Source organism: Culex quinquefasciatus, chromosome 2 (assembly GCF_015732765.1).
Source record: "Culex quinquefasciatus strain JHB chromosome 2, VPISU_Cqui_1.0_pri_paternal, whole genome shotgun sequence".
NCBI classification, from domain to species: domain Eukaryota; kingdom Metazoa; phylum Arthropoda; class Insecta; order Diptera; family Culicidae; genus Culex; species Culex quinquefasciatus.
Window position 1 is genome coordinate 139,398,169 of NC_051862.1, and position 24,209 is coordinate 139,422,377.

A 24,209-nucleotide genomic window follows, 5' to 3' on the forward strand; every position below is an offset into this window, starting at 1 on the left:
GCGATTGGCCAAAAAGTTATTACCGTAGTCCATGAAATTCCCTAACTTTTGACCTACAAGAGTATAAGTGTTGGAGGCTGTTGCAAAAAGATATTAGGGTTTGAAAAAAAAACCATTTTTAACAGTAATTTGCAAAAGCTATGAGAAAAAGTTGAACCAATCCTTGATGTCTATGGCTCATTTTGAAGTGCTTCAAAAGACCTTTCAAATGCATCTAAGAGAGTTGGAAATGATGGAGTTTTACGGAAATGCGAGCAATTTTAAGATTTTTTATGTTTTTTGGACCTCAAACTTCAATGCCCGTTTTACCCCACTTCCCTTTGACGTAGAGGGCTAATAATTAGTATGAGTTCATCTCATGTATAGACAAACAAACGCTGAAAGTTTCATCCAAATCGGAACACCTCAATACGACCTCTAGAACAAACCGAGCAATATTTACAAATACTGCCTCTTAAATCCTTTGCTGTCTTATAAAGGGTAAATGTCTTGGTTAATGTACTCAGAAAAATAAGCTGTATCGTTGTGAACAATAATATCACCAATTTAAACTTAATTTTAGGACCCAAATATCCGGATTCAATCTGTTGGTTGCCTAAACAAGATGTTACAGTACAGCCAATGGCAATTTGATTTTTTTTTTTCAATTTTACATAATCAGTTTATACGCGAAATTTTAAGTTTTTGATTTGGCTTAAAAGAGATTTAGTTCCTATTTTCGTTCGTTATGCTCAAATATGCCCACAAAATGTTCTAACGTGATCTTTAAACATGCAACCCAAAATGGCGGTGGTATTCAAAAATTGCAAAATTGAGAATTTTACAACCACATACGAACAACCACTCTTATTTGGTGGCCCTTAACTTCAATTTGGTGGTTAGAATAAGAAAAAAATATGAAAATCTAGTTTTCCTGATTCGTTCCTTTTTCCTTTTTTTTACCTTTCGGTTAATCCGGTTAACAGTCTGTACCCGATGCTTGATTTTTCTGTTACAATACAAATAATTGGAGTTATATATAAACAGCAACGGGAATTGCAGGCACCGTATTCAGACTTAATTTAACTTCGAATAATCGAAGTTTCCTCCAATCCAAACCCGATTCAAACCCTACACTCAGCCAAAACAACTTTTAAATTTCATAAGGTCTCCCATATAAACGATATCAAAATCACCTTTTATGAAATCTATATGTTTGCTCAATGATTCATTGTTGCTCCTATTGATTTTATATGGTGAGCTTATGAAATCTACCAACATTGCATATGTGAAAAAGCCATATGGCAGACCATATGAAAACAAATTTTATGATAGCGAAACAAACAGGACAGTCGAAAGGAGAGATTATGAATAGTTTTTTGAAAACGTAAGTTTAAATGAATTGTTTCGTTTTTAATGCAACTAATCTGTTTTTTGTTGTTGTTCCAGGTGCGTTTTGAATAGAATATAACCGAAAATCGAAGAAAATGTTGCGGTTCTATGTGATACCTACTCGGCACACCGAATCCAGAGTCGTCGCTCCGGAAAGCCGAGACATTGCCGGATTCGTTTAATATGCGTGTTTTGAAGTAAACTAAATGAATCAAAGTTAAAAAAAATGTAATACATTTCAGCGCAAACATGACAATCGCCGCCATCTGACGGGACCGGATCGCTAAATCTATGTTAGGCTCTGACGTAACCCATCGAGAACTCGACAAAGTGACACACATCGTTCCGTGACGAACCTGGTCCACAAGAGAAGAAGTTGGTAAACCCTCGTGTGTTGGTCTTCGAAACAGGCGCCGTCAAAATCACTCCTTCTCATAATCGGAACGATTGTCACCCGCTGCCGTCAAGCACGTTCCTATGGCATCTTGAAGTTCACCGGAACGAAGCAACTCAACGCTATGAAGGCCGTGACCGCACTTATTCATTTGAAGGGTCCGCACAAGAGAATTGTCGACAAGGTCATTCCGAAAACGCATACTAAGACGATGACGGAACCAGGGTGTCAAACGGACTCCTTCGGGGACGACACAACAATGAAGAGGTAGAAGGCCACCAGAAAGCTGGGGCTAACAAGTCTGTCCTGGCCAAATTAAGACTCCTCCGATTGACCGAAATATTGCTCCCGGTGCGGCTTCAACAATGAAGCAATCTTGCCTGAACCGTTAACAGAAGAATGCGGAAAGACATTCCATCAGCTTAACGTTACGGGTCTTAGATTTATAAGAAATAAGTGCTCTGTTCTGTTTTCTCTATTATTGTAATTTAATTGAAATAAACATTAACATATCATCAAAAATCAATGTATTCTCAATAAAAATAATTTAAATATATTCATAAGTTTGCAATATAAGTATTAAAATTTGCTATATTCTCTCATCTGAATTTTATAAGGTTTGCATATGAAAGCAAACAACTCTCCAACATTATATTTATAAGGTTTGCTTATGGAAAAAAAATCAATTCGTTTTCCTATAAAATCTATATGGCTAGCGTATGGAAAAAATCTATATGGTTTACCTATGGCTGGTAAGAAGTTTTTTGGCTGAGTGTATTGCCTTGATCTTATTTTTAACGATTATTATATATGTGCAGTAAAAAGATAAATAATGTCACGGAAGCTGCATAGATACTTATCAAGTCTAGTCGATATGCACAAGCTACAACATAATATGTTCTTTGACCTTATTTTTTTCTGAACTTGCTGCCAAATTGGGTCCTAGAATTAAGCTTACATTTGTGATATTCTTGTTCACAGCGATAAAGCTTGTTCTTCTGAGTACAATGACACTTCCCAGGCACGAAATATTCTAGCAGAGCTGGTTCTGTCAGAATCATGCTAGAACGGTGGAACAATGCAATTTTGTGGAAGCATGGTACATTTTACCATATTTGCGTTTACTTCCACCAAAAAGCCACAGTTAATTTAATAAGCAGTATTTTCAGCAAATGTTCTTAAAATTACCATGGTCGGGCTTTCAGTGTATTTAAAAAAATAATACGTGTTTCAGGTCTGCTTGTTTGTTTCATTAGCGTACCATAAAAAGATTTTGTTCCATTTTTGCCATAAAACTTCTCCTCTCTCGCGCTTTGTTTACATTCCCGTTCTGTCAAAATGTCAGCGACGAAAGGGAGAAGAGTGAAAAAGGTGAAAAATAGCCAAATCACAGCGTTTAGAATTTTCAAGTGCTTGTATTTAGTGTAATTTTCAATGAAAAAGTGGTATTTTCTGTTAAAAATGGCATTATCGGAAGCGGGCGGACGTTAGTTCGTCGAAAAACGTTCGAGAGGTGTGTGAATCGAGGGTTAAACATCGGATTTTGGGTGTTTGTAACGATCGGGCGAGTGAAAAATATAAACATTAGAAGTGAAAAAAATATTCAAATAAGATGCAATCGCATTACACCCTCGCCGAAGAGGAAGATCCGGACGTGCTGGCCGAGGACAACACGCGGCCCTCGCTGCCGGAGGATTTTCCCAACTTCCGGGACTTTCAGATCGAAAAGATGGTCCTGCACTTTCGCGTCGTGACGGACGGTTCCGAGCAGCGGCTCCGGCTGGGTTTCAAGTGCAAGCTGTGCCACGAAGTATTCAACAAGACGATGCAGCTGCTGGGCCACATCCGGAACCACTTTGAGGACCACCACAGCTGCCGGGACTGCGGCAAGTACTTCTTCGACACGAACAAGCTTAACATTCACAAGAGGGCCAAACACACACAGGCGCTCCGCTGCCAGCTGGGCTGCCCGAGCTACACGACGTCCAACATCAAGTGTCTGCAGACGCACTACCTGCGGTATCACTGCGTGAAGGTGCGCCCTCGGGAGATGAAGAAGATGGACGCTCTGGGGTCGCTGTTTCGCGTCAGCGAGGATCCCGAGTCGAAGATCCGAATACGACGCGGTCAGCTGGCCGATCAGCAGCGGGATTTTTCCGAGGTCGCCGGATTGCTGTCGGTGCAACAGCAGCAACTTCAGCAACAACAGCAGCAGCATCAGCAGTTGGGACAGATTCATCTGCAGCAGGTTGTGACGGTGGCGGAAGGTGCGAGTGGTGAAGGGGATGAAGAGGAGGACGGGGAGAATGAAGAAGAGGTGGAAACGTCGGAAGAGCAAGGTGATGCGGAGCCGGAGCCGGAAGAGGACGAGTTTGACGAGCTGGACGATTACGAGCAGCCGGTTGAGTGTTGCGTTTGCGACGTGTACATTCCGAACGAGGAGATCCTGCGGGAACACGAGGAAGTCAGTCACGCTAGTCCGTACAGTTGTAAGATTTGTTCGAGTGCGTTCGAACAACTGGAAGATGCTCGCACTCACTACGAAACGCACGAGAAGGTTCCGGTTCTGCAGAGTGCGCCCCAGATACAAACCATAACTTTGACCCCGGGTCAGCACCTGCAGCAAGCCACCATCCCAATACAGCACCAACAGCAAACAAACCCGACCCCGACCATGACCACCATGATCATCATGCACAACGGGACGCCCGTGCTGGTCCCCGTACAAACCTTCGACAGCAGCCAACTGGTCCCGGCGGCATTCCCCTCTCACCAACCTACCCAAGCCCAACATGCAACAGCCCCGCCAGGCACGGCCACCCTCACCCCAATAACCACGGCCTGGCCAATCGGCCAGTCGTTTCTACCCGTTCAAAATCAAATCGAAATCATTCCAATCCACCAAGCGGCGGCCGCGACCGCCGGAACCGCCCCCATCCAGAACATCATCAACGTGAGGCACCACGACCCGGGGGCGACGGCGACGCCCCAAGGAATTGTCATTACGCCCATCGATCAAAACTACCTGAGGCATCAGCAGGCACTGCAAGCGCAGCTCCACCTGCAGCAACAGATTCAACAGGCGCAACAGCAGCACCAACAACAGTATCAACAACAGTCTTAGAAGAAGGTAGGAAAATTGTAGAGATTGTGCACCCGCGAATTCAAAGTTGAGCCGCGCATTGGCCAAAGCGTATCATACAAATTCGGTTTTTAAATAATTATTTGTCGTAATTTCGGCCGTATGACTGCTTCATGTCATGATCAACGATAAGTTATTTTTTTAATTTTATTCGAATGTTTATCACTAGTTTTACAATAAATATTATTTTATTAGCGAGCAAGTCAACGAATGCACGGGGTAATAAAATTTGTTTTTCGTTTGTTGTAAAAATCGTACAAACCGTTTGAGTTTTGCTTCGGAAGCTTCGAAATTGCCTTCGCTAGAGAATTCTTCGAAATTTATGTTAACGTCTTGAAATGATTTCATCATCATTTTCACAAAAAGGAGACAGGGGAGCATTGATTCCCTTCTTTGTATCGCGCAGTATATGTGTATATGGAATGACATTTTAGAAGGCCGTAAGTCATTTAAAGTTTTTTGTATTTCGTAATTTAAATATTGCTGTATTACGGACCGGTTGCAACGTTTCAAAAAGTTGCCAAAGTAAACTTGTAGCAAATTTGAAGAGCTTTCTGAAAAACACACTGAAATAAAAAAAACACTTCTATGATATTTTTTGATCTTTCAGTTTAAAGGCTGATATGCAGATCGGAAGAAACGCAAAACTCCATAGGGACGTGGCGTTACATCGTGCTGCCACCTGGTTTTTTGAGGTGCAAAAGTGGAAAAAAGCTGAGTCATCGTCTAAAAATAGACGGCGTCCTATCTCGCCCAGCAAAATGAAGTCGATAAAGTAGTCGGTTTCGATGAGAAAAAGTGGAAAACGTGGTCTAAAAATAGCGACGCCATCCCCCTATACAAAAAAACGCCCAAGAAACGGTCAAGGAAAGGGTCACGAAATGATTTTTCTTTAGCGGCATGCAGCTGAAAAGGTACAGAAACGGAAAGTGGCGTTTGACGTTTCTTCGCGCGGTGCTTGTTTGTAATATGTTTTGATAAAAAAAAATCAAAGAATTTGAATTTTACTTTTTGAATGCGACTGAAAGTTACAAACGTTTTAATAACTTTATATTCGTTAGAATAATAGAAAATCCCGGCGAATCTGGAAATGCGGAATCTTGAAATTAAAAGGACAGATTTAGTTTTTTGGTCGAAACGGAGTAAAAAATAGAAGTTGTCTTTATTGCTGTTGGCCCACGTGTCGCAAAATATTGCTAGTACCAACCAGAAACCTTTGGATTGTGAGTTCACTGCACTCACCGATTAATCCACCCTGGCGGGAACGAAATAGGGGGATGGCGTCGCTATTTTTAGACCACATTTTCCACTTTTTCTCATCGAAACCGACTACTTTATCGACTTCATTTTGCTGGGCGAGATAGGACGCCGTCTATTTTTAGACGATGACTCAGCACTTTTCCACTCTTGCACTTAAAAACACCAGATGGCAGCACGATGTAACGCCACGTCCCTATAATATAAGAAGAAGAGATAACATGTTTCATCACTACGGATCAATTCAATGCTAGAGTGTAAACCTTCTGATGACCGACTGCTTAGCGTCCCAGACCACCACCAATCCCAAGGTGTGAGTTCGAATCCCACCTGATTCATTTTAGTTTTTATTCATATTCAAATTCCTGATTCCAAATTTCAAAGGTACCGACCGGGATTTGATCCCTAAACCTTCTGTTTGGGAGACAGAAGCCGTAACCATTAAGCCACGGAGCCGGTTAAAGCGTGATCAGACAAATCTCGTCTCAAAATTTGCCACCGGGACCTTCTGGGATCGAACCCAGGCCGACTGGGTGAGAGGCAATCACGCTTACCCCTACACCACGGTCCCGGCCTAAAGGTGAAAAGGTCCAATAAACCAAATTTTCAGTTTTTGCTTTTTGGGTGTTTTTGAAACCGCCTTGAGTCAGGGTATTAAAAACACCCAAAAAGCAAAAACTGAAAATTTAGTTTGTTGGACCTTTTTAAAAAAAAAAACTCCAGATTTGTTTTCAAAAATTGAGTATCGACAAAAAAATTTTCGCGGGCTAAAAACAACATTTTTCATTCCGTAAAAAAATGAAATATTATATATTAATATCAAATATATATTGAAATATTGGGTAGAGGACCCAGAAATCGCCCACTTTATAGTGGCAATCTAGGAAATTTTATGAGAATTTGATGACAATTAATGGTTTTTGGTTCTATTTGTTGTAGAACGTTGATACACTATTTGATTTTAAGTTTCCACAAGATTTTTATCATTTACATGTTCATTATTGATAAAATTTTGCGTTTTAATAAAGTGCTCCGAAGAGCCTATTTTCGCCCCCCTAAATCTAATTTTCGCCCACCCTTGGAACCAGTTTTCGCCCACGACAAAAATCAAGAAATCAAATGAAATTATATGACACAAAGCTAAGGAAATATGGTCTCCTATTGATACACAACATGTTCCCGAAGCCAAATTTCATTGATGTGCACATATTTTGTCGTACAGTATGTAAAAAAAGTATTTACACCCCTCGGGCACTATGCACATTTTGTGATTAAACATGTAAACAATTTAATGTTGACATAAACCTAGTACTACGTTTTGTTCAGAAACTCATGCCGAACATTTTGCTGCAAAAAGCTCATGAAAAGATGTTTTCTATAAAAAGTTATATAACAAATACTAATACAAAAATAAATAAGGTGCAAAAAAAGTTTGTACACCTTTCGAAAAATTAACATAAATAAAGTTATTTGTTGACAAATCACCATAAATCCAGTCTCCCAACTCCAAATAGGCATCATTGACTGATTAAAATTATAATTTGGATTGAATATAAAGTTTACTAATTACTTAGTATAAAAGTTTACATAACTCTTGAAATTCTATATAAAACTTATCTAAACTTAATTTTGCAAACTTTAAATTTAACTAAATGTCAATATATTACCATAGAATTGATAAATAAACATTCTGGAGTGGGTATAACACCGTTCTGGGGGTCTTTGTATTCAATCCAAATTATATTTTTAATCAGTCAAGGATGCCTATTTGGAGTTGGGAGACTGGATTTATGGTGATTTGTCAACAAATAACTTTATTTATGTTAATTTTTCGAAAGGTGTACAAACTTTTTTTGCACCTTATTTATTTTTGTATTAGTATTTGTTATATAACTTTTTATAGAAAACATCTTTTCATGAGCTTTTTGCAGCAAAATGTTCGGCATAAGTTTCTGAACAAAACGTAGTACTAGGTTTATGTCAACATTAAATTGTTTACATGTTTAATCACAAAATGTGCATAGTGCCCGAGGGGTGTAAATACTTTTTTTACATACTGTACATATTATAAATTAAGGTTCAACAAATCCTAGGAGTTTTTTTTCAGATATCCTACTTATTTTGAGATTCTCTGTCTATTATGTATAACTAAAACCAAAACATGTTCTCACTCTCACTAAAAAAATATGACTGAATCAAAATGTGTGATAGAACTCATGTGTCCCTGTTCACCCAAGATAAGGGTACACAGTCACAATTAGCTCCATGTTGTTGTTGATTTTGTTAGGGGAGCTTTAACCCTATGGGTTATTTGCTCCCGAATTGACTCAATATAAAACATCGAGTACCTCTTAATAAAAATATTAAAGCACATGTGTAACTACTTCTCCATCCTCTGCTTAATTTGTTCTCCTATGTACCAGTAAACTTTTACAACATTTGAACCAAAACCCCTTATGAATGAAAGTAATTAAAATGATTATTTATTTAACCTTTAAAAATAATCTAGAATGTTCCAAATATATTTTCAAGCACATTTCGCTGCGATTAGAAAAGTTTTTATGGTAAACGAAAACTGGTTCTAGATAAAATCTTAAAACACAATACTAGATTTCGCCCTGGTCGAAAATTGGATCGAATGTTTTTTCATGACCCCAGAAATCGCCCACTGTATTTTATTGAAATAACCTTTGGTAAACGTTTAAAACAGGTAAATCACTAGATTTTCATGAAATTCAGACATACAGTGAACTAATGAATCATTATTTCACATTATTTTCGGACAAAATAAGTTGTTTTCCCTCATTAACATTATTACCCGCTGTAGTCTAAATAGACAAAAATATGGCGGCTGCAGTAAGGCTTTTTTTGAAATGCTTATAAAAACTTAATAAACAATAGAAATTTATTAGGAAAGTTTCAATTAGTACTAGAAATGAATGAATATGTAAACCTGCATAATGAATTCAACCAAAAAACGGTATGAGTTTGCAAAATACAGATTAAATCCAGTAGGTGGGCGAAAACTGGAGCAGGGCGAAAACTGGGTCCTCTATGACAAAACTTGGATTATTGGCTACCATGTGCTGAAGAAAACTGAATTCAATTTCAAATAATGTCCGTATCTTTCAAATTGAATGCTATTTTTTTCGAAACATAGAATAAAAAGAATGAGTAAATAAGCAAGGATGCAATGGGTAAAAGTGTTGTTTTTTTCAGGTTAAATTTGAGGGATAAAATCGTTCTTCAAAAAGGAAAAAAATGTAAGCAAAATCGTCAGATTAAAAATAGAGACCGTTGCAAATATTTTTCAAAAATTAAAACAAATGTATCATGTATGTTTTTTTATACACTTCAATATCAAATAAAAAAAAAAACGAAGAAAAAATGATTGAAATCTGTTTATCATTATTATATTTAAAAAAAAATATTGCACAGCTCTGCAAGAGTGTTTTTGCATTTTTTAACCCTAAAAATATTAGCAAAGAACAAAGAAGTTTTAGAAGCGCTTTTAAAACAATTCAATTTAAAAATCTTAAATTTTTCGTGGCCCTATTTTCGATCAGAAAATTCCTTCAAAAGATAAATATTCTCGAATATTCACGAACCATTTTGGCGTGGACAGCTGCCAAAATTGTCTATGATCCTTACAAAAACACCAGAGAATAATCGTTTCACTAAAAATCAAATTCGAAGTTGTATGGAACTCGTTGCAAAACTTTGATTCCTCAGTATCGTTGCATTTATCCAACGAGGCCACGCTTAAAATATGTTGCAAAATGATGATTTTTTCAGCACGAGTCGTAGTCTCATTCGATGAATACAACGAGTGCTGAATTAATTCGATTTTTAATACTAGTACCATACTTTTTGTTAAACCTCCTTGAAAAATGATTTTTTGTTAAAATACATATTTATTTTTGCGTCCATGATTATGTATGGTATGCACTTCGGAAGAAACCCGGCCAAGAAAAATTTCAAATGGGAAGCAGCGGTAGCGAAAGCAAGCCAGAAAGGGTGAAGAAAAGACCCAAGAAAACGTTCCCTCTCTTTTGTTCTGCCGTTCGTAAAGCTGTTTCTTAACCCCCTTTCTTTTGAACAGCATAGTTACCGCCCCCTTACATCAATTTATCAGATTTGCTGACCCAACTGTGATTACTGGAAAGTTTGTTTCCTCATGCTTTGCAAAACCCTTGATGACGTTGTTCTGAAAAGTTCAATTTTTCAGAATTGTTTTCCTGCGACGTTGTGAAAAGTTGAACTTTTCGTAACCGAAATATGTTTTATGATGAACTTTTCAGCACTCTTTTTTGGCATTTCGTCGAAAATTTGATAATTCACAACGGATTAGGTTCGTAAAAACAGCATATCGTATCAAGGTGCGGTTTACGACTTTAAAATTGCAAAATTGTAGCATTTTTGAGCGATCAAGATTCTACTTTGAACTGGAAGTCTTACTGTGATTAACCAGTGCAGGGTTGTTACGGGAGAGTCGAAAAAAAAAATCCGCGCCAAATCCGCGCCGACCTAAAATCCGAAACCGCGCGAAATCCACGCAATATAAAAAAATATCGCGACCAACATTTAAGAAATTTTATTTTTTAATGAAGAAAAACTAATTTTTTGATTAAAAAAAACTCGTTTAATGTTTAAAGGCTCCAAAAGAATGAAAGCAATAAATCAATTTAAAAAAATCCTCAAGAGATGGTAAAGGCAAGGGTCATGAAAAAAAATCTTCAAAATAGAAAATACAATTTATTTAAAAACCTAAAAAATTAACTTCAAAAATATAACCTCAAAATTAAATCAAAATCTAAAATTATAATATGATAAAATTTTAAATTTCAAAATCTAAGAATTTTTATACAGTTTGTAATCCAAAATCCTCGCTAAAATTTCACTCCGATAGAAATTTAATTTCCGATATTTAAAATAATGTCTTCTCATAATTTCAAAATCTCTTACATAAAATAGGACTTCAAACATTGTGGAATTCAAGAATTTAAGAACTAAGAATTTATAAATAAAAACATTTAAGAATTTACGAATTTAAGAATTTTAGAACTTATAAGCTTAAGCATACTAAAATTATTTTAGATTTGAGTTTTTTTTTCATATTGTTTTGAATTTGATATTTTTTAGTTTTGACTTTTTAATTTTGATTTTTTTTAAATCTTCAAATTTTCGATTACCCAAATTTTTGGTATTTTGAGTTTCAGATTGCTAAAATTTTGAATCTCGAAATTTCAGATTTTTTAAATAACGATTTAAGAAATTTCGAAAAAAAAAATAATATGTATTTTGATTTTTTTTTGTGGTAATAATAAAAACTATTAAAACATTTTTTTTTTCGTTTTTTTTTTATTTCTGGAGCTTTGAATTTGGAATGTTCTGATCTTTTTATTTTCGCCAAGAATGTTTAAATTTATAAAAAAAAATTTCTACCGATTAAATTCCATTCCAAAATTTGAAAGTGGAGGCCAGCTTCTGTTACGTCCAATCAAGCTCATATTTGGCGCCCACCAGAACAATCCCCAATCAAAACTCAAAAGAAATTAAATATTTAGAGCCGGAGATGTTAAGAAATGACAAAAAACATATAAGAAATAATTTCTACATAATCTTCATCTTCATTTTTCGACGTTTCGTACTAAGAAAATACAAACAAACATTTTCAGAAGAAAATTCAATTAATAAAAATTATAAAATTCTTGCACTCAAAGGAAATAACAAATTATCGTAATTCCTGATAATATTTTTCTTAATAACTTGAAAGTAATTCTATCCCTCTCAATTAATTTATTTATCAAAATTGCCATCCGCGCGAAATCCGCGCCTGAGCAAAATTAGCCAGCAAATCCGCGCCAGATCCGCGCTGTCCGCGCGAAACACGCCATCCGCGCGATCTGCGCCGTTCGTAACAACCCTGCGTGCTATCACGTGTAAAAAAATACTTACCAACATTCTTATCTAAATGAACAGTTGATCCGCAGTTGATAGTTTTAAACGAATGCTTTTATTGCTTCTTTTTTTTTTTGGCAAACCCTAACCATACTTACATGACCTTACGGGTAGTAAATTCTCGTTCAATCGCCACACGATGATGTGCAGCACCATCCGGTATCGCCCACCGCTAGTTCTCGTTAAACCGTCGAAGCCGTACCGGAAATTGCCGGAACCAGGATCCACGTTTAACCCAAACCATCGAACGCGTGGTACACCGAATTCTCCTCTCGTAACCTCTCAACACCGCGCGCCACGCCGGGTGGAGACACTATCGGAACCAGAACCGGAAGAGGGGGAACCACACCCCTCTCTTCAAGACCATCGAACGCGTTGCACCACCATCTCGCCTCGTACGTTTCGAACGCGCAGTACGCCCAACTGGTCTGGTGTTTGTGCCAAACGAGTTGCAACAGAGTTAGTGCTTTGGGGTTTGAAAGGTGGGAGAGTTGCTTTTGGACAAGACGAAGAGTCAGAGAGGGGAACTTACCGAAAAGTTTTGAAAAGATGGTACAATTGCAACAGGTCTAGGCAAATCTAGGACACGGATCGGATCGAGGCCGTTACGGAACTCTGAACTCTAACTCTAGAGGAGCGAACTCAACCGGGAACACGAGCTTACGCGCGTGTGAGTGTGTGTGTGCGTGGTTTGGACTGTCGGAACCTGTTGCTGGAAAAAAGAAGAGATTCGATGGCAGAGAGAAAGGATTATCAAATCTATATTCAAATAAAAACAACTAAACACACTCGCGGGATATTTTTTGCACAATCGCAGTTGCTTTTTATCGTACACATCGTTGTTTAAGGTTTTACATCTAAGATTTTTTTTTTGTTTTCTCCAGTGAAATGTTCATAATTCAATCATGTCTGTATGTGTGTGTTCAAGTGTTAAGTTCATCCTAGTCGAGAAGTCGGTTTTATATAGCCAGCCGAAGTTTTGTCCTCCCCCGGCCGAATGCCGCTTCCCGATGGTAATAAAAAAAAACAGGCAAAATTCTAAACTTCATCGCGATTCACTTGCGGTCCTTCTTGCTTTTCTTGCTCTTGTGTCTGCGGTGCCGGTCCGATCCGCCGCTCCCGTCGGACTCCGACCCGGACGAGTACCGTTTGCTGCTGCTGCTGGGTTTGGACTTTTTCTTGCCGCTGCTGCTGCTTCGGCGGCGGCGTTCCGAGTCCTTTCGACGCCGGTCGTACCCGTCGGACGATTCCGCGCCGGAGTAATCGCGGCTGCGCCTTCTCGAGTGGCGAGACGCCGGTCCCGGGGACGGCGACAGGTTACGTCTGGGGGCGATGGGTTCGGGCGAGTAGGACCGCTGGCGGTGACGAACCGGACTCAACGAGCGTGAATCGCGACGGCGCAGCGGGAGGGGGCTTCGCGAGCGCGACACCCGTCTAAATGGGAGCGGACTGCGGGAGCGTGACCGACGCCGCAGCGGGAGTGGACTCCGTGAGCGGGAGCGTCTTCTGAAGGGCAGCGGGCTGCGCGAACGCGATCTACGCTTGTTGCGGAAGGGCAGCGGCGAACGGGACCGGTTACGGCGACGGTTTGCCGCAGATTCACCACTGCCTCCACCTCCTCCTCCGGGAGGAGCATTTCGCTTGATGAACGACGTCGGGTACGGACGGTTCTTGTAGTCCACCATGCCGGCGACGACGCGGATGTCGCGCCCGTTGCGTTCCTCCATGTGGGCCGAGTTATCCTCCGAGAGTTGAACCTTCTTGTCGGACTTGCCTCCTCCTCCTCCGCCACCACCACCGCCTCCTCCACGACCAGCACGGCCACGACGCCACGGGGACCGCCTGCGACGCTTGCCACCGCGATGCTTCCTTGGCGTACGCCGTCCCCGTCTTGGGCTGCGCCGAGGGCTTCTCCGTGAGCTTCTTGTACGCGAGCGGCTTCGCCGAGACTCCCGCTCGGATTCTTCCGCAGAGCTGGTAGATTTGCGCAGTCGACTGGGGGCTCGCTTGCGGTCACGCCGCTCGTCCTTGTACTCGATGTCCTTGAACGACTTCTTGTCCGCCCCGTCCAGATACTCGATGCCCCGACCCTTGCCCCGCCAGCGCAGCTTCGCCACCGACTGAGAAAAGTCCACGTGAATGCGCCGATCGTCGATCAGCACATTGTCCATCTTGAAGTACGCGTCCTCGCACGATTTCTTGTCCTCAAACTCAATAAACGCATACTGCAACGAATCCCCCGAGACCTTGTCCCGGATCACCTCGCAGCCCACGATCTTCCCGAACCGGCTGAAAATAATCTGCAGATCGTCGTCCGTTGTGACCGGGTTCAGCTTGCACACAAACAGCACGTTCTCCGGCGGTGCCATCTCCGCGTCCGGAATGTCCCCGACAATCTCCAGAATCGTAGCCCGCGCCTTGGCCTCCTTCTCCGCCATCATCTCCGCAATCTCCTCCGCACTTTTCCCCTCCGTATCGTCAATCTCCTCGTCCGCCGCAATCCTTCCCCCGGCCAACCGCTCCGCCGACGGCGACGGCGACCGACTCGGCACCCGGAAACCCCGCGGGTCCTCGAACGGGTCCTCCAGCACCACCGTGTGCGTAACCCGGACATCCTTGTACGGCCGGTGCTTCTCGTCGCAAATCACCTCGCTCAGCTTCCGCAACACTTCATGACCCTCCGTAACCTCCCCAATCACACAGTGTCCGCCCCCGTCCAGCGACAGCAGCTCCGGACCCAGCGTAAAGAAAAACTGCGACCCCAGCAAACCCTCCCCGGCGCAAACCATCGACAGCAGGCCCGGCTCGGTGTGCTTAATCTTCGGCACCGTTTCCCCCTCAAAGTAGCGCTTGTGTTTACCTTCCAGCACGCCCCACACCGACGAACCGCCATCGCCGGAACCGCTCGGGTCGCCCGTCTGCGCGATGAACCCGTGCTGCACCGTGTGGAACAGGTTAAAGTTGTAATACTTGAGCTTGCACAGCTTCAGGAAGTTCAGCGTTGCCCGGGGACGCTCCTTCAGGAACAGATCCACCGTAATGTCCCCGATCGTGGTCTCGATCACGACGGACATCTTGGCGGCGGCGGGTGACACTTTCTTCCGCGCACTTGAAATAGGACGCCGACGATTTTACAGATACCAGGAGAAATTGATTTTTTTTTTTCCTTCGCGCGGATAACTTGATTGGTGAAAATGCGCTGCTGCTGCGTATAAAATGTCACCCGAAAATCCGAAAAGAAGCGCGTGCGGTGGAGAGCAACTGTCAAATACCTCGAGCGAGAGGTAGCGCACTTTTTACACGCTGCCTGGAAAAAGTAAGCATTCGGGAAGGAGTTGTTACACATTATTGGAAAGGGGACCTCAGCACCCAACTTTGACTTTGCTTGATAAATATGTTATTCAACCCTTTGAAAGTCGCATGTTTTGGCGTTTCTTACAAATGTCCTCACAAAGTACGCCGTACAAAGGTAAAAAATTATAAAAATATATCTAAATACAGAGCGGATTCGATAATTCGAATTAAACTGCTTTCGAATGGGCAAATCCGAGTTTGCTAATAGAGTTATCTACGTGCGTATATATTGCGTGTACGTACACGAAGGATTTTTAGGTTAAAATTTGTACCCGCCAGCAAAAACAAATGGTGTGCTAGTGTGTGTGAGATCGGGCTTAGTTAGCTCTATTGGAACAACTGATCGCTGTCAAAACAAATGTCAAAAGCACGAAACCACGTGACACTAATGGTACGTTCGTTTGAACAGCCGGTGCGGCACTGAGTGCCACACTTGTCGGTGCCAGTTTTGGTTACATCGAACGTCATTTGTCAGTTTGCGTGGAACTCGCATGAAACTGAAAAAATATCGAGTGCGGCACTAGAGTTGCAGTTCCAAGATGGCGGCGAAACTCGTGCGGAACTAGCGCGAGTTTCTTCAAAGAAACACTTTGACAGCTCTGGGTGCGGCACTCAGTGTGGAACTAGCCATCAAACGAATGTACCATAAGTGATCCCAAATTAACGTCTTTTTAGCCTAAAAGCCCTTATTTCGGGTAGAAAGTGAACTTTTAAGTTTTTTGTCGACCCAGACACTGAGTGATCTCAAATTAACGTTCTTTTGGCTTAAAAGCCCTTATTTCGGGTAGAAAATGCCCTTTACGTTTTTGGTCAACCCACACAATGAGTGATCTCAAATTAACGTCCTTTTTAGTCCTTATTTCGGGTCCTATCGAGGTTTTTAAGCGAAGATGGCGTTCGGATGGTGAACTCCCGAAATGTCAAAATCACGCAGTGGTACCAACATTACGGAAATAGTGTGCCATGGCATGACAGCCACATTTTTTTTCTAATGTTGGTGCTACTGCGCGATTTTGACATTTCGGGCGTTCACCATTCGAACGCCATCTTCGCTTAAAAACCTGGATAAGTCCTTATTTAGGGTAGAAAATGCAGTTTTCAATTTTTGATTTATTTGTACAAACAAATATATATTCAACACCATTGTTCGACAATTTCTGAACACGTGGTTTCAAGCTTTTGATAGCTGTTAGTCGTTCCAATCAACGAATTTAGATTCGTTCATTTGAATGCAGTGCCGAATTCGTTCCGTAGAGGAAGAAGAAGTTCAAAAATTCAAATAACCATGAATTGAAAAAAAAAAATCTAAAATCTGAAAATTGTATATCAAATATTAAAAGAAAAGGTGTTCTAAAATGAAAAATCAAAATAAAACAAAATAAATTCGCGATTCGCAATTTTCAGTGTAAAGAACGGGCCTTGATCGATCTTATGCAACAGGTTCCCAACGAACACGCACTGCCCTTACACAACATCCGAGGGGCAGGACAATAGTAAGAAATTAAATAATTTAATTAATTAACGGTCAAAATTAACAAATTAAGGCAAAATTAACTTTTGTTTACGATCAAAACAACGCCACCTCTTATTACAACACATTGGTTTGGCAGCTTGACATTGCGCGGTATATTTGTTGTTGTGTTTGGTCAAATTTTGTTTTGTGTTGATTGCGAATGTGTATTTGCGTTAACCAAACCAAAGGGCATTGTTCGTCAGGAATCTGCTCCAACAAGCCAACTGGTTGAACTCCTGCCAGATGCATCATCGCAGAAAGTACAATAATGCCAGTTCACTTGGAACTGTGGCGTTCCAGATCCCAACCTGCCTCCTGAACGTGGTCAACCGGATCCAGGCAGACAACGTCCTACATCATTTCCATCGACATGATTAACTCTGGAAAATTAGCTGACTCGTCCTCATTGGATGATCGCATATGAATTCACGGGGCTTCGACAAATCGCCGTGTCTGTTTTCGAGTGCAAACTGGCCTCCAGCCTGGTTCCCAACATTTACAGCACCGATTTTATGGATTTCGTCTTGGAAGTGCGCCTGCACCTGAACATCAACGAAGAAGCCATCGAAGACGATCCAGCGGAAGTACGTTTCGTGACCGGAAGATCCGGAATATGAGGATGGCCCAGGACCAAGAGCATATTGGGGCGAATCATGTAACCATGTAAATTTACCTACGTGTTCCAGAGAAGTGGTTAGGTCGGAAGATGCCTGCGAGAGCAGAGTTTTCGGTAACATTACTTGGGTAATAAAAAGCGAATACAAAAAAACAACAACCAAATCTTATTTTTATTTGTGATAATAAAAGTGCATTTTCACCACGCAACGTAATTGCACCTCGTCCAAATTGTTCTGCCGCTTGCTCCGCTGCTGCTGCGTCCGCCCATTTCCATTAAGCAACAGCGCCTGCATTAGCTGCTGCTTGTCCAGGTTCTTCTGAAAGGGCACCGCCCGCCCATCCGGCCCCGCCGTCATCATCCGCGGCAAACGTCATTCATTTCCGGTCGTATCACCGCCGGTTTATCACAACCGGTTCAATGAGATCGTCCAGGTCCTTTCTAGCGGAACCGTTATTCGTTTACCGTGTGACCAGATACCGGGCGGTCAGCATTGCGGCCAAATTGTCGATGGCCTGCCGCCGGAACGTGTACACGTGCTTGAGGTAGGAAATGCACACAACACAAATCTTCTGCGGCAGGCCGTCCGCCTCGCTCGAATCTAGGCCGGTCACCTCGGTCAGCAGCCGGCTGATGGGCATCGTCCAGCGGGGACACTAGCGGGGGTGTTCATGCAGGTAGGGCGGGATTTTGGCGTAGATTGTGTGCGATCCGGACGCGGGACAGGTTGGGTTCATCCTTAAAGAATAATTCTCCGTTCCCCTCGTTTTGGATGCAAAATAATGATGCAAATGATGGATGCAAAATAATCTCTTCCGCCGGCAGAATCTACTCTACCAGCGGATTACATCTTTTATGCATTCTCCGTAAATTACACTTTATCCATCACCACTTTTTTTCCAACGCTTCACGGAATCCAAACAAACTTGACAGTTAAGCGCGTGAAAGAGAAACATACCAAACCAATGTTTAGAATGCAGGTGTGGCGCTGTCAGATGTCAAATGACGTGAGGTATTTAATTCCTTAATATATTAACGGCTAAAATTAATACATTAAGGCCAATGTCGCGCCCCTCGACAACATCTCACCCTTGCTCTGAGTCAGTACGAGCAACACGCTAGAACACGCTTTGAGTGTTCGTGCCAGGCATGCACACCTTCTTTTCCGGTTACGCATTTTAACTCGGCCGGTGGTGGTACATTGCGTAGGGTTTGATGTAAGTATAAGCACCTAACCATTTAAAGTGTACCTATCAACTTTCATTAAAGCAAAAACTGTTTTATTTTTAGTTTGAATTCAAAAACTTGTTGTTATTTTACTGAGTTCGATGCCAACATTTCAAAAAGCATCATGTACACACCATCCTTTTTGAAAAAAACGCATTTGAATGTTGAGCATCCATTTTCAATTCCCATTTTAATATAAAAGCAAAAAAAGGTGTTCTAATGATAACAAACGATGAAAAACCTTGCTTTTATTGATACTTGATCATCCAAATTCAATAAAACATTATTTTCGTAATTTTATTTGAGAAAAACAAACATAACTTCTTTTGAAATCACCAACGTCTATATCACCCTGCTTTCACCCTGCGTCCCCCCTTTGTTATGATTCATTTTTCTTCGCCGAATGTACATGGTGCTTTTTTCATGATGCTTTTCTTTCGTCACGAGGTTCATGTAGTCTTTTGTTTGACAGGTTGACAGGGCTATATAAACAGGGACTGCTGATGGCAGAGATTTTGTTTATGTTACTTTATTTAAAATCATTATTAAACAGAATTTACTGAAGTAACTTTTGCTCATTTTTGGTGGAGAGGTAGCTTATTAGCTGGGTGCAGAATAGTTGTCCGCAAAGCGGCCTCAATTTAGAACTGTCAAAGCGGAACCAATTTACTGTTTGAAAAATGATGCCAAGAAGTGGCAAGTATTGTAATCGATCTATAGTTTATTTTGTCAGGAATAAAAAAGTCGAGGGCGTCGAGCTTTTGAGTCAGTCTAAAGAAAAGAGATGAAATCGAGATTGCCATAATTCGTCGCTAAAATTTCCATTAGCGCTATGTCTCACTCAAAACCTATGTTTACGAATTGTTTACGACGAATTATCAGTGACTGTGAATGGCACCTGCCAAACAACATTGAATAATCTTACTCCTGTATTATCACTGCGCTTCAAAGATACCTAATCTCGCAACTTCCATCCGGTTGCTCTTCTAATTCACAAAATTTCCCCACTTCTGACGCAATATTTCATCACGTTGAAAACAAAGAAGGACTCTTTTAACCGCCCATCGTTTAGTCTACGAACAAAAAAAGCACGAAGAACTTAATTTTTCAGCGAATACTTTAATATCATTAGATCCAAAATGTTTCAAAACAAGTCACTACAGCAGCAAAAAATATGTCACGCTTGAGCTTGAACAAAGCCTTCTACTTTGTTTATGTTTACAGCTCTAGTGCAGTTGTATTAGTGAGGAGCAGTGGGGATCATTCGGAAATCACGTTACGCATTCTGTCTTTTCAGCACCCAGCTTATTAGGAGTACTTTCAGAATATGCAATAACCCAGAAAGTGTCAAAATGTACATGATGCCTTTTGAAATGTTACCGTCGAGTTTTGTTTTCTCCTGAAATCTATCTTAGTGTTGAGTCGTGTTTATATGTTGCTATTTCCGAGGCTATTTCTTTTGTCGCGGTGTTTTGTTACAATTTTTGGTCCTAAGCATGTTATAAAAGTTTACCAAAAATACAATAGTAATATTTGTGTTAATCCTTTAACCATTCCATAAATTGAGCAAGGGCTCAAACCTCACTTGTTTGAAGAAAAGGGTGAAGATTGAAAACAATGGACAAGTGGTAGCTGAAATGGAAAGAAGAGAAACCCCGTTGTTCGATGCTTCAGGTACATCCACAGCAGTTGACTCAACATGCTGCGAATCAAAACAATACCGTCTACAATCACAGATTACTTCCCTTTCCCACATTGTCGCGCCCCTTTCTTTTAACCGTCTCGATTCTGACCCGTGGTGGTCAAAGGTTTACGAGCCGTTTCCACAGGCCACCAGCTAGGTCATCATGAAAACCAAGCCAACGTGGAGGTAACAAAATAGGACACTTGCAAGGAACCAGAGCTATACTGTTCTGATCAAGATAATTCGGATGATCTTTTTTTTTTTTTTTTTTTTTAATACCGAATTTCACACTTCCTAGCAAGCAGCTGGAAACATTCACCTACCTGGAAGAGGTTAGGCTCGGTGGTTGTTGCTGGTGGATTTTTTTTTCCAGCTCGCTTAACTGTACAAATCCTCAGTGAGCAATTTTGCTCTTTTAAGAGGATTTTTTCTTCTTTTTTTTATTTTTTTGCGATTCTTTTTTTTATTTTTTTTTTAAGAGTTAGAGACTGGTGTTAGTGAATACAATTGATGGTGGTGGGTGGTGGGGTGTGGGTGGTAAGCATTTGGCGGTTTTCGGTGGGCGGTGGGTGGTGGGCGATTGGCGATGGGCGGTTGATGGCTGGCGGTGGGCGTTTGGCGGTTGGCGGTGGGCGGTTGGTGGTGGGCGGTTGGCGGTGGGCGGTTGGTGGTGGGCGGTTGGCGGTTGGCGGTCTCGGCGGGCGGTGGCGGCATCGGAAAACGAGAGTTAGAGCAGATAGGGTGGCATTAGAGGCGAACATCGTTGGCAGCAAGAAAGCAACTGACAGTGGATTTCAATAAACTACGGAGTCTTTGCTTAAAAGATTGCTTCGAAGTCACTAGTTTTAGGGGAACGGGCAGAAGGTTGTGCAGTTTATAGCCAATGTACGTGAAGCGATTTTTTCCAAGCTCTGTGTTGGGGCGTGTTAATCTAAGGTCTCCAGTAGAGCTGGTGGGGCGTCCACTATTGAGTGTTGGAAGCTCAAGGTTGTGGTGGGTCTCAGGATCGTTGATCATGTTGTGCGTCAGTGTTATGTTCTGAATGGCATGGAGTCCTCGGATAGGTAAGGCGGAGTGCCTCGGGTCTTCGTACAGCATTTGGGTAGAATACAGCCGGGGAAGGTTGAACACCACTTTCAAACAGCGGTTTTGTAGCGATTGCAGTTCCCGAATTCGAACCTGGCGCGCTGAACCCCATACCGCTGTAAGATACTGGAGTCTCGAGTGAACCATTGTGTAGTACAACTTCAGCAGCCAGGTTCGAGGCACGAACGACGACATTTTCCATAGAGCTCCGCAGATGGGTGCAATCTTTGTTTCAGATGATCGATATGCAACTCCCAGTTCAGCTTACTGTCCAGTATTAGACCAAGGTACTTGTATACTGAAACCCTCTGGATCTCAACATCTTCTACAAGTACCGCAGGCAAGACAGGCACGTTCCTCCATGCAGAGTGGAAAATCATGTAGTTTGTTTTTCCCAGGTTTAGTGATAACAGGTTTGACTTGAAGTACTCAAGAAGGCACTGTAGATCAGCTCTTATGTCCTCAGCAATCCTTGTACTGTCAGCGTTCCCATACAAAAGAACCGTATCATCAACAAACAAACGAATTTGTCCACGCCAGGTCATACGAGGCAGGTCGTTGATGAAGATAAGGAACAGCAGTGGACCAAGAATGCTTCCTTGGGGCACTCCAGTGGCAATGTGTAGATGATCACTAGAAAATCCATTTACCGAGACGAATTGGAGGCGGTTTGACAGGTAACTTCTCAACAGCTTGTTGGGAATTCCTCTTATACCGTATCGTTCCAACTTTCGAAGCAGCAGTTCGTGGTTGACCGTATCGAACGCTTTCTTGAGATCAAGAAACAGCGCTCCAGAGAACCGGCGGTTGTCAAGGTGCCCATAAATATCTTCCAGAAGTTCGTTGGTCGCTGTCAATGTACTACTTCCTTGCCGAAATCCGTACTGAAAGTTGGAGATCAGCCCGTTTGCAGACAAGAATGCAGATATCCTTTTTGCGATCAGTTTTTCCACGATCTTGTTCATGGCAGAAAGCGTTGATATTGGCCTGTAGTTGTTAACGTTCGTCGCTTCTCCGGATTTGAAAACAGGAACAACGCGTGCCAGCTTCAGGGATTCAGGGTACTGACCGGTGCTAATGATCTCGTTGAATACCTCCAGCAATATATTTGCGAATGCAAGGTGGTGCGTCTTGATTACAGTCGCTGGTACACCATCTGGACCAGGTGCTTTGTTAACGTTGAGGTCCTTGATCAGCAGTATAATCTCCTCCAGGGTAGCAGGTCTCAGGAACAGGGAGAGGTTGCATGAGGGTAGAGATTGGAACTTCCAGATATTTTTGTCGCTGTCTATTTCAGATGCAAGCTCAGCTCCCACGTTGCAGAAGAATTCATTGAGTGCATTGGCCACTTGCGAAGTATCAGAAATAGTCTCGCCGTTCATCTTTAATGATATTTCTTGCTTAGTTTTGGTTTTCCGGCCCATAACTTCGTTGATCAGCTTCCAGGAGTTCTTTTCTGATGAATTGTGAATCAGGTTGTGGTAATATTCCCTTTTTGCCTTTTCCTTCTTGTCCTGCAGGGTCTTGGAGACGTGCTTCAATAAATCCTTCAGATGGGAGTCACTGGGGTGGGTTTTACTTCTCCTACGCAGGTTTTCTTTCATCCTCATTAGATACCAAAGGTCATAGGACATCCATGGACAGTATCCTTTCGTTTTGACTTCAATGGTGACAACCTTTGAGGACGCATTCAAAACATCGTTGTATCTTGCAGATATTTCCTTGATTTTCTCATTCGCATCAAGATCACTCCGCAAGTTTGCTAAGACATTGGCAAAACGTTGATTCAGCAGCGTATGGTTGATTATACGCTTCTCCAGAATCTGGGTTACTTTCGGCACCTTAAAGTTGACTGAAGACAGAATCATCGAATGATCACTGACTTCACACTCGATCGTTTCATTCAGCAAGTTTGCACCTAGTCCAATAGATCCCACGACGTGGTCCAGAATGTTCCCACTGGCAGGCCTGGTGACAGTGGTGTTGGTAACCTTTAAGTTGTGCGATGAAAGCATACGGGAATATTCTCTAACAACATTATCAGCAGGCAAGTTTGTGGGCACGTTAACATCACCAACGATGAAGAATTGTTGGTCCTTTTTGGTTCGAGGCAGTTTGTCATCAATGATGTCCAGAAAACTCGTAAATGGGTACCCCGGCGGTCGATAAACAGCAATTACATGGATGTCACGGCCACAAGCTTGAACATCTGCATCAATTATGTGAAATCCTTCCGTATGTCTAACCTCCGTTAGGTTTAGGTGAAGATCCTCCTCACAAACATGGCTAACCCACCATGTGAGGAACGCCGACAGGAGAAGACAGCCTTGTATCCATCCAGCACGTACATATCTTGGCAGCCCTCTTTTATCCATGTCTCTCCGATAACAATCACATCAATTCGCTCATTATACCTATCCAGAAATTCTTTAATTACATCAAACTTGGTCAGAGATCCCATCCCTCTAATATTCCACTGAAACACCCTGAAGGACGCATGGAACCCCAATTCAGCTTTATTTGTTATACATTCTTCGATACATTCATAATTATAATTTAGAACAGACATTTTAAAGAAAAAAGATACATTTCATAATGAAAAGG

General features: G+C 41.7%; 3 protein-coding genes across 3 annotated transcripts in view; 2 read left to right on the plus strand and 1 right to left on the minus strand.

Annotated features, from left to right (window-relative positions):
• The first annotated feature begins 3,119 nt into the window (after window positions 1–3,119).
• Window positions 3,120–5,168, plus strand: LOC6031833 (zinc finger protein 236). The gene has a single exon (XM_038257585.1). The coding sequence runs from the start codon at window positions 3,378–3,380 to the stop codon at window positions 4,887–4,889; it is 1,512 nt and encodes a 503-aa protein (XP_038113513.1). The 5' UTR covers window positions 3,120–3,377; the 3' UTR covers window positions 4,890–5,168.
• LOC6031831 (zinc finger and BTB domain-containing protein 17) overlaps window positions 4,818–24,209 on the plus strand; it is a 54,960-nt gene continuing 35,568 nt past the window's right edge. The window contains exon 1 of the mRNA XM_001842482.2: window positions 4,818–4,895. The gene's annotated coding sequence lies outside the window, so the exon portion shown is untranslated. The remainder of the gene's footprint in view (window positions 4,896–24,209) is intronic.
• On the minus strand, window positions 12,855–15,378 carry LOC6031832 (peptidyl-prolyl cis-trans isomerase sig-7). Its single transcript, XM_038257584.1, has one exon. The coding sequence runs from the start codon at window positions 15,197–15,199 to the stop codon at window positions 13,181–13,183; it is 2,019 nt and encodes a 672-aa protein (XP_038113512.1). The 5' UTR covers window positions 15,200–15,378; the 3' UTR covers window positions 12,855–13,180.

Excerpts from the sequence above, each read along its gene's own strand:
- LOC6031833 (XM_038257585.1), top strand. The coding sequence starts at position 3,378 with ATGCAATCGCATTACACCCTCGCCGAAGAGGAAGATCCGGACGTGCTG.
- LOC6031832 (XM_038257584.1), bottom strand. The coding sequence starts at position 15,199 with ATGTCCGTCGTGATCGAGACCACGATCGGGGACATTACGGTGGATCTG.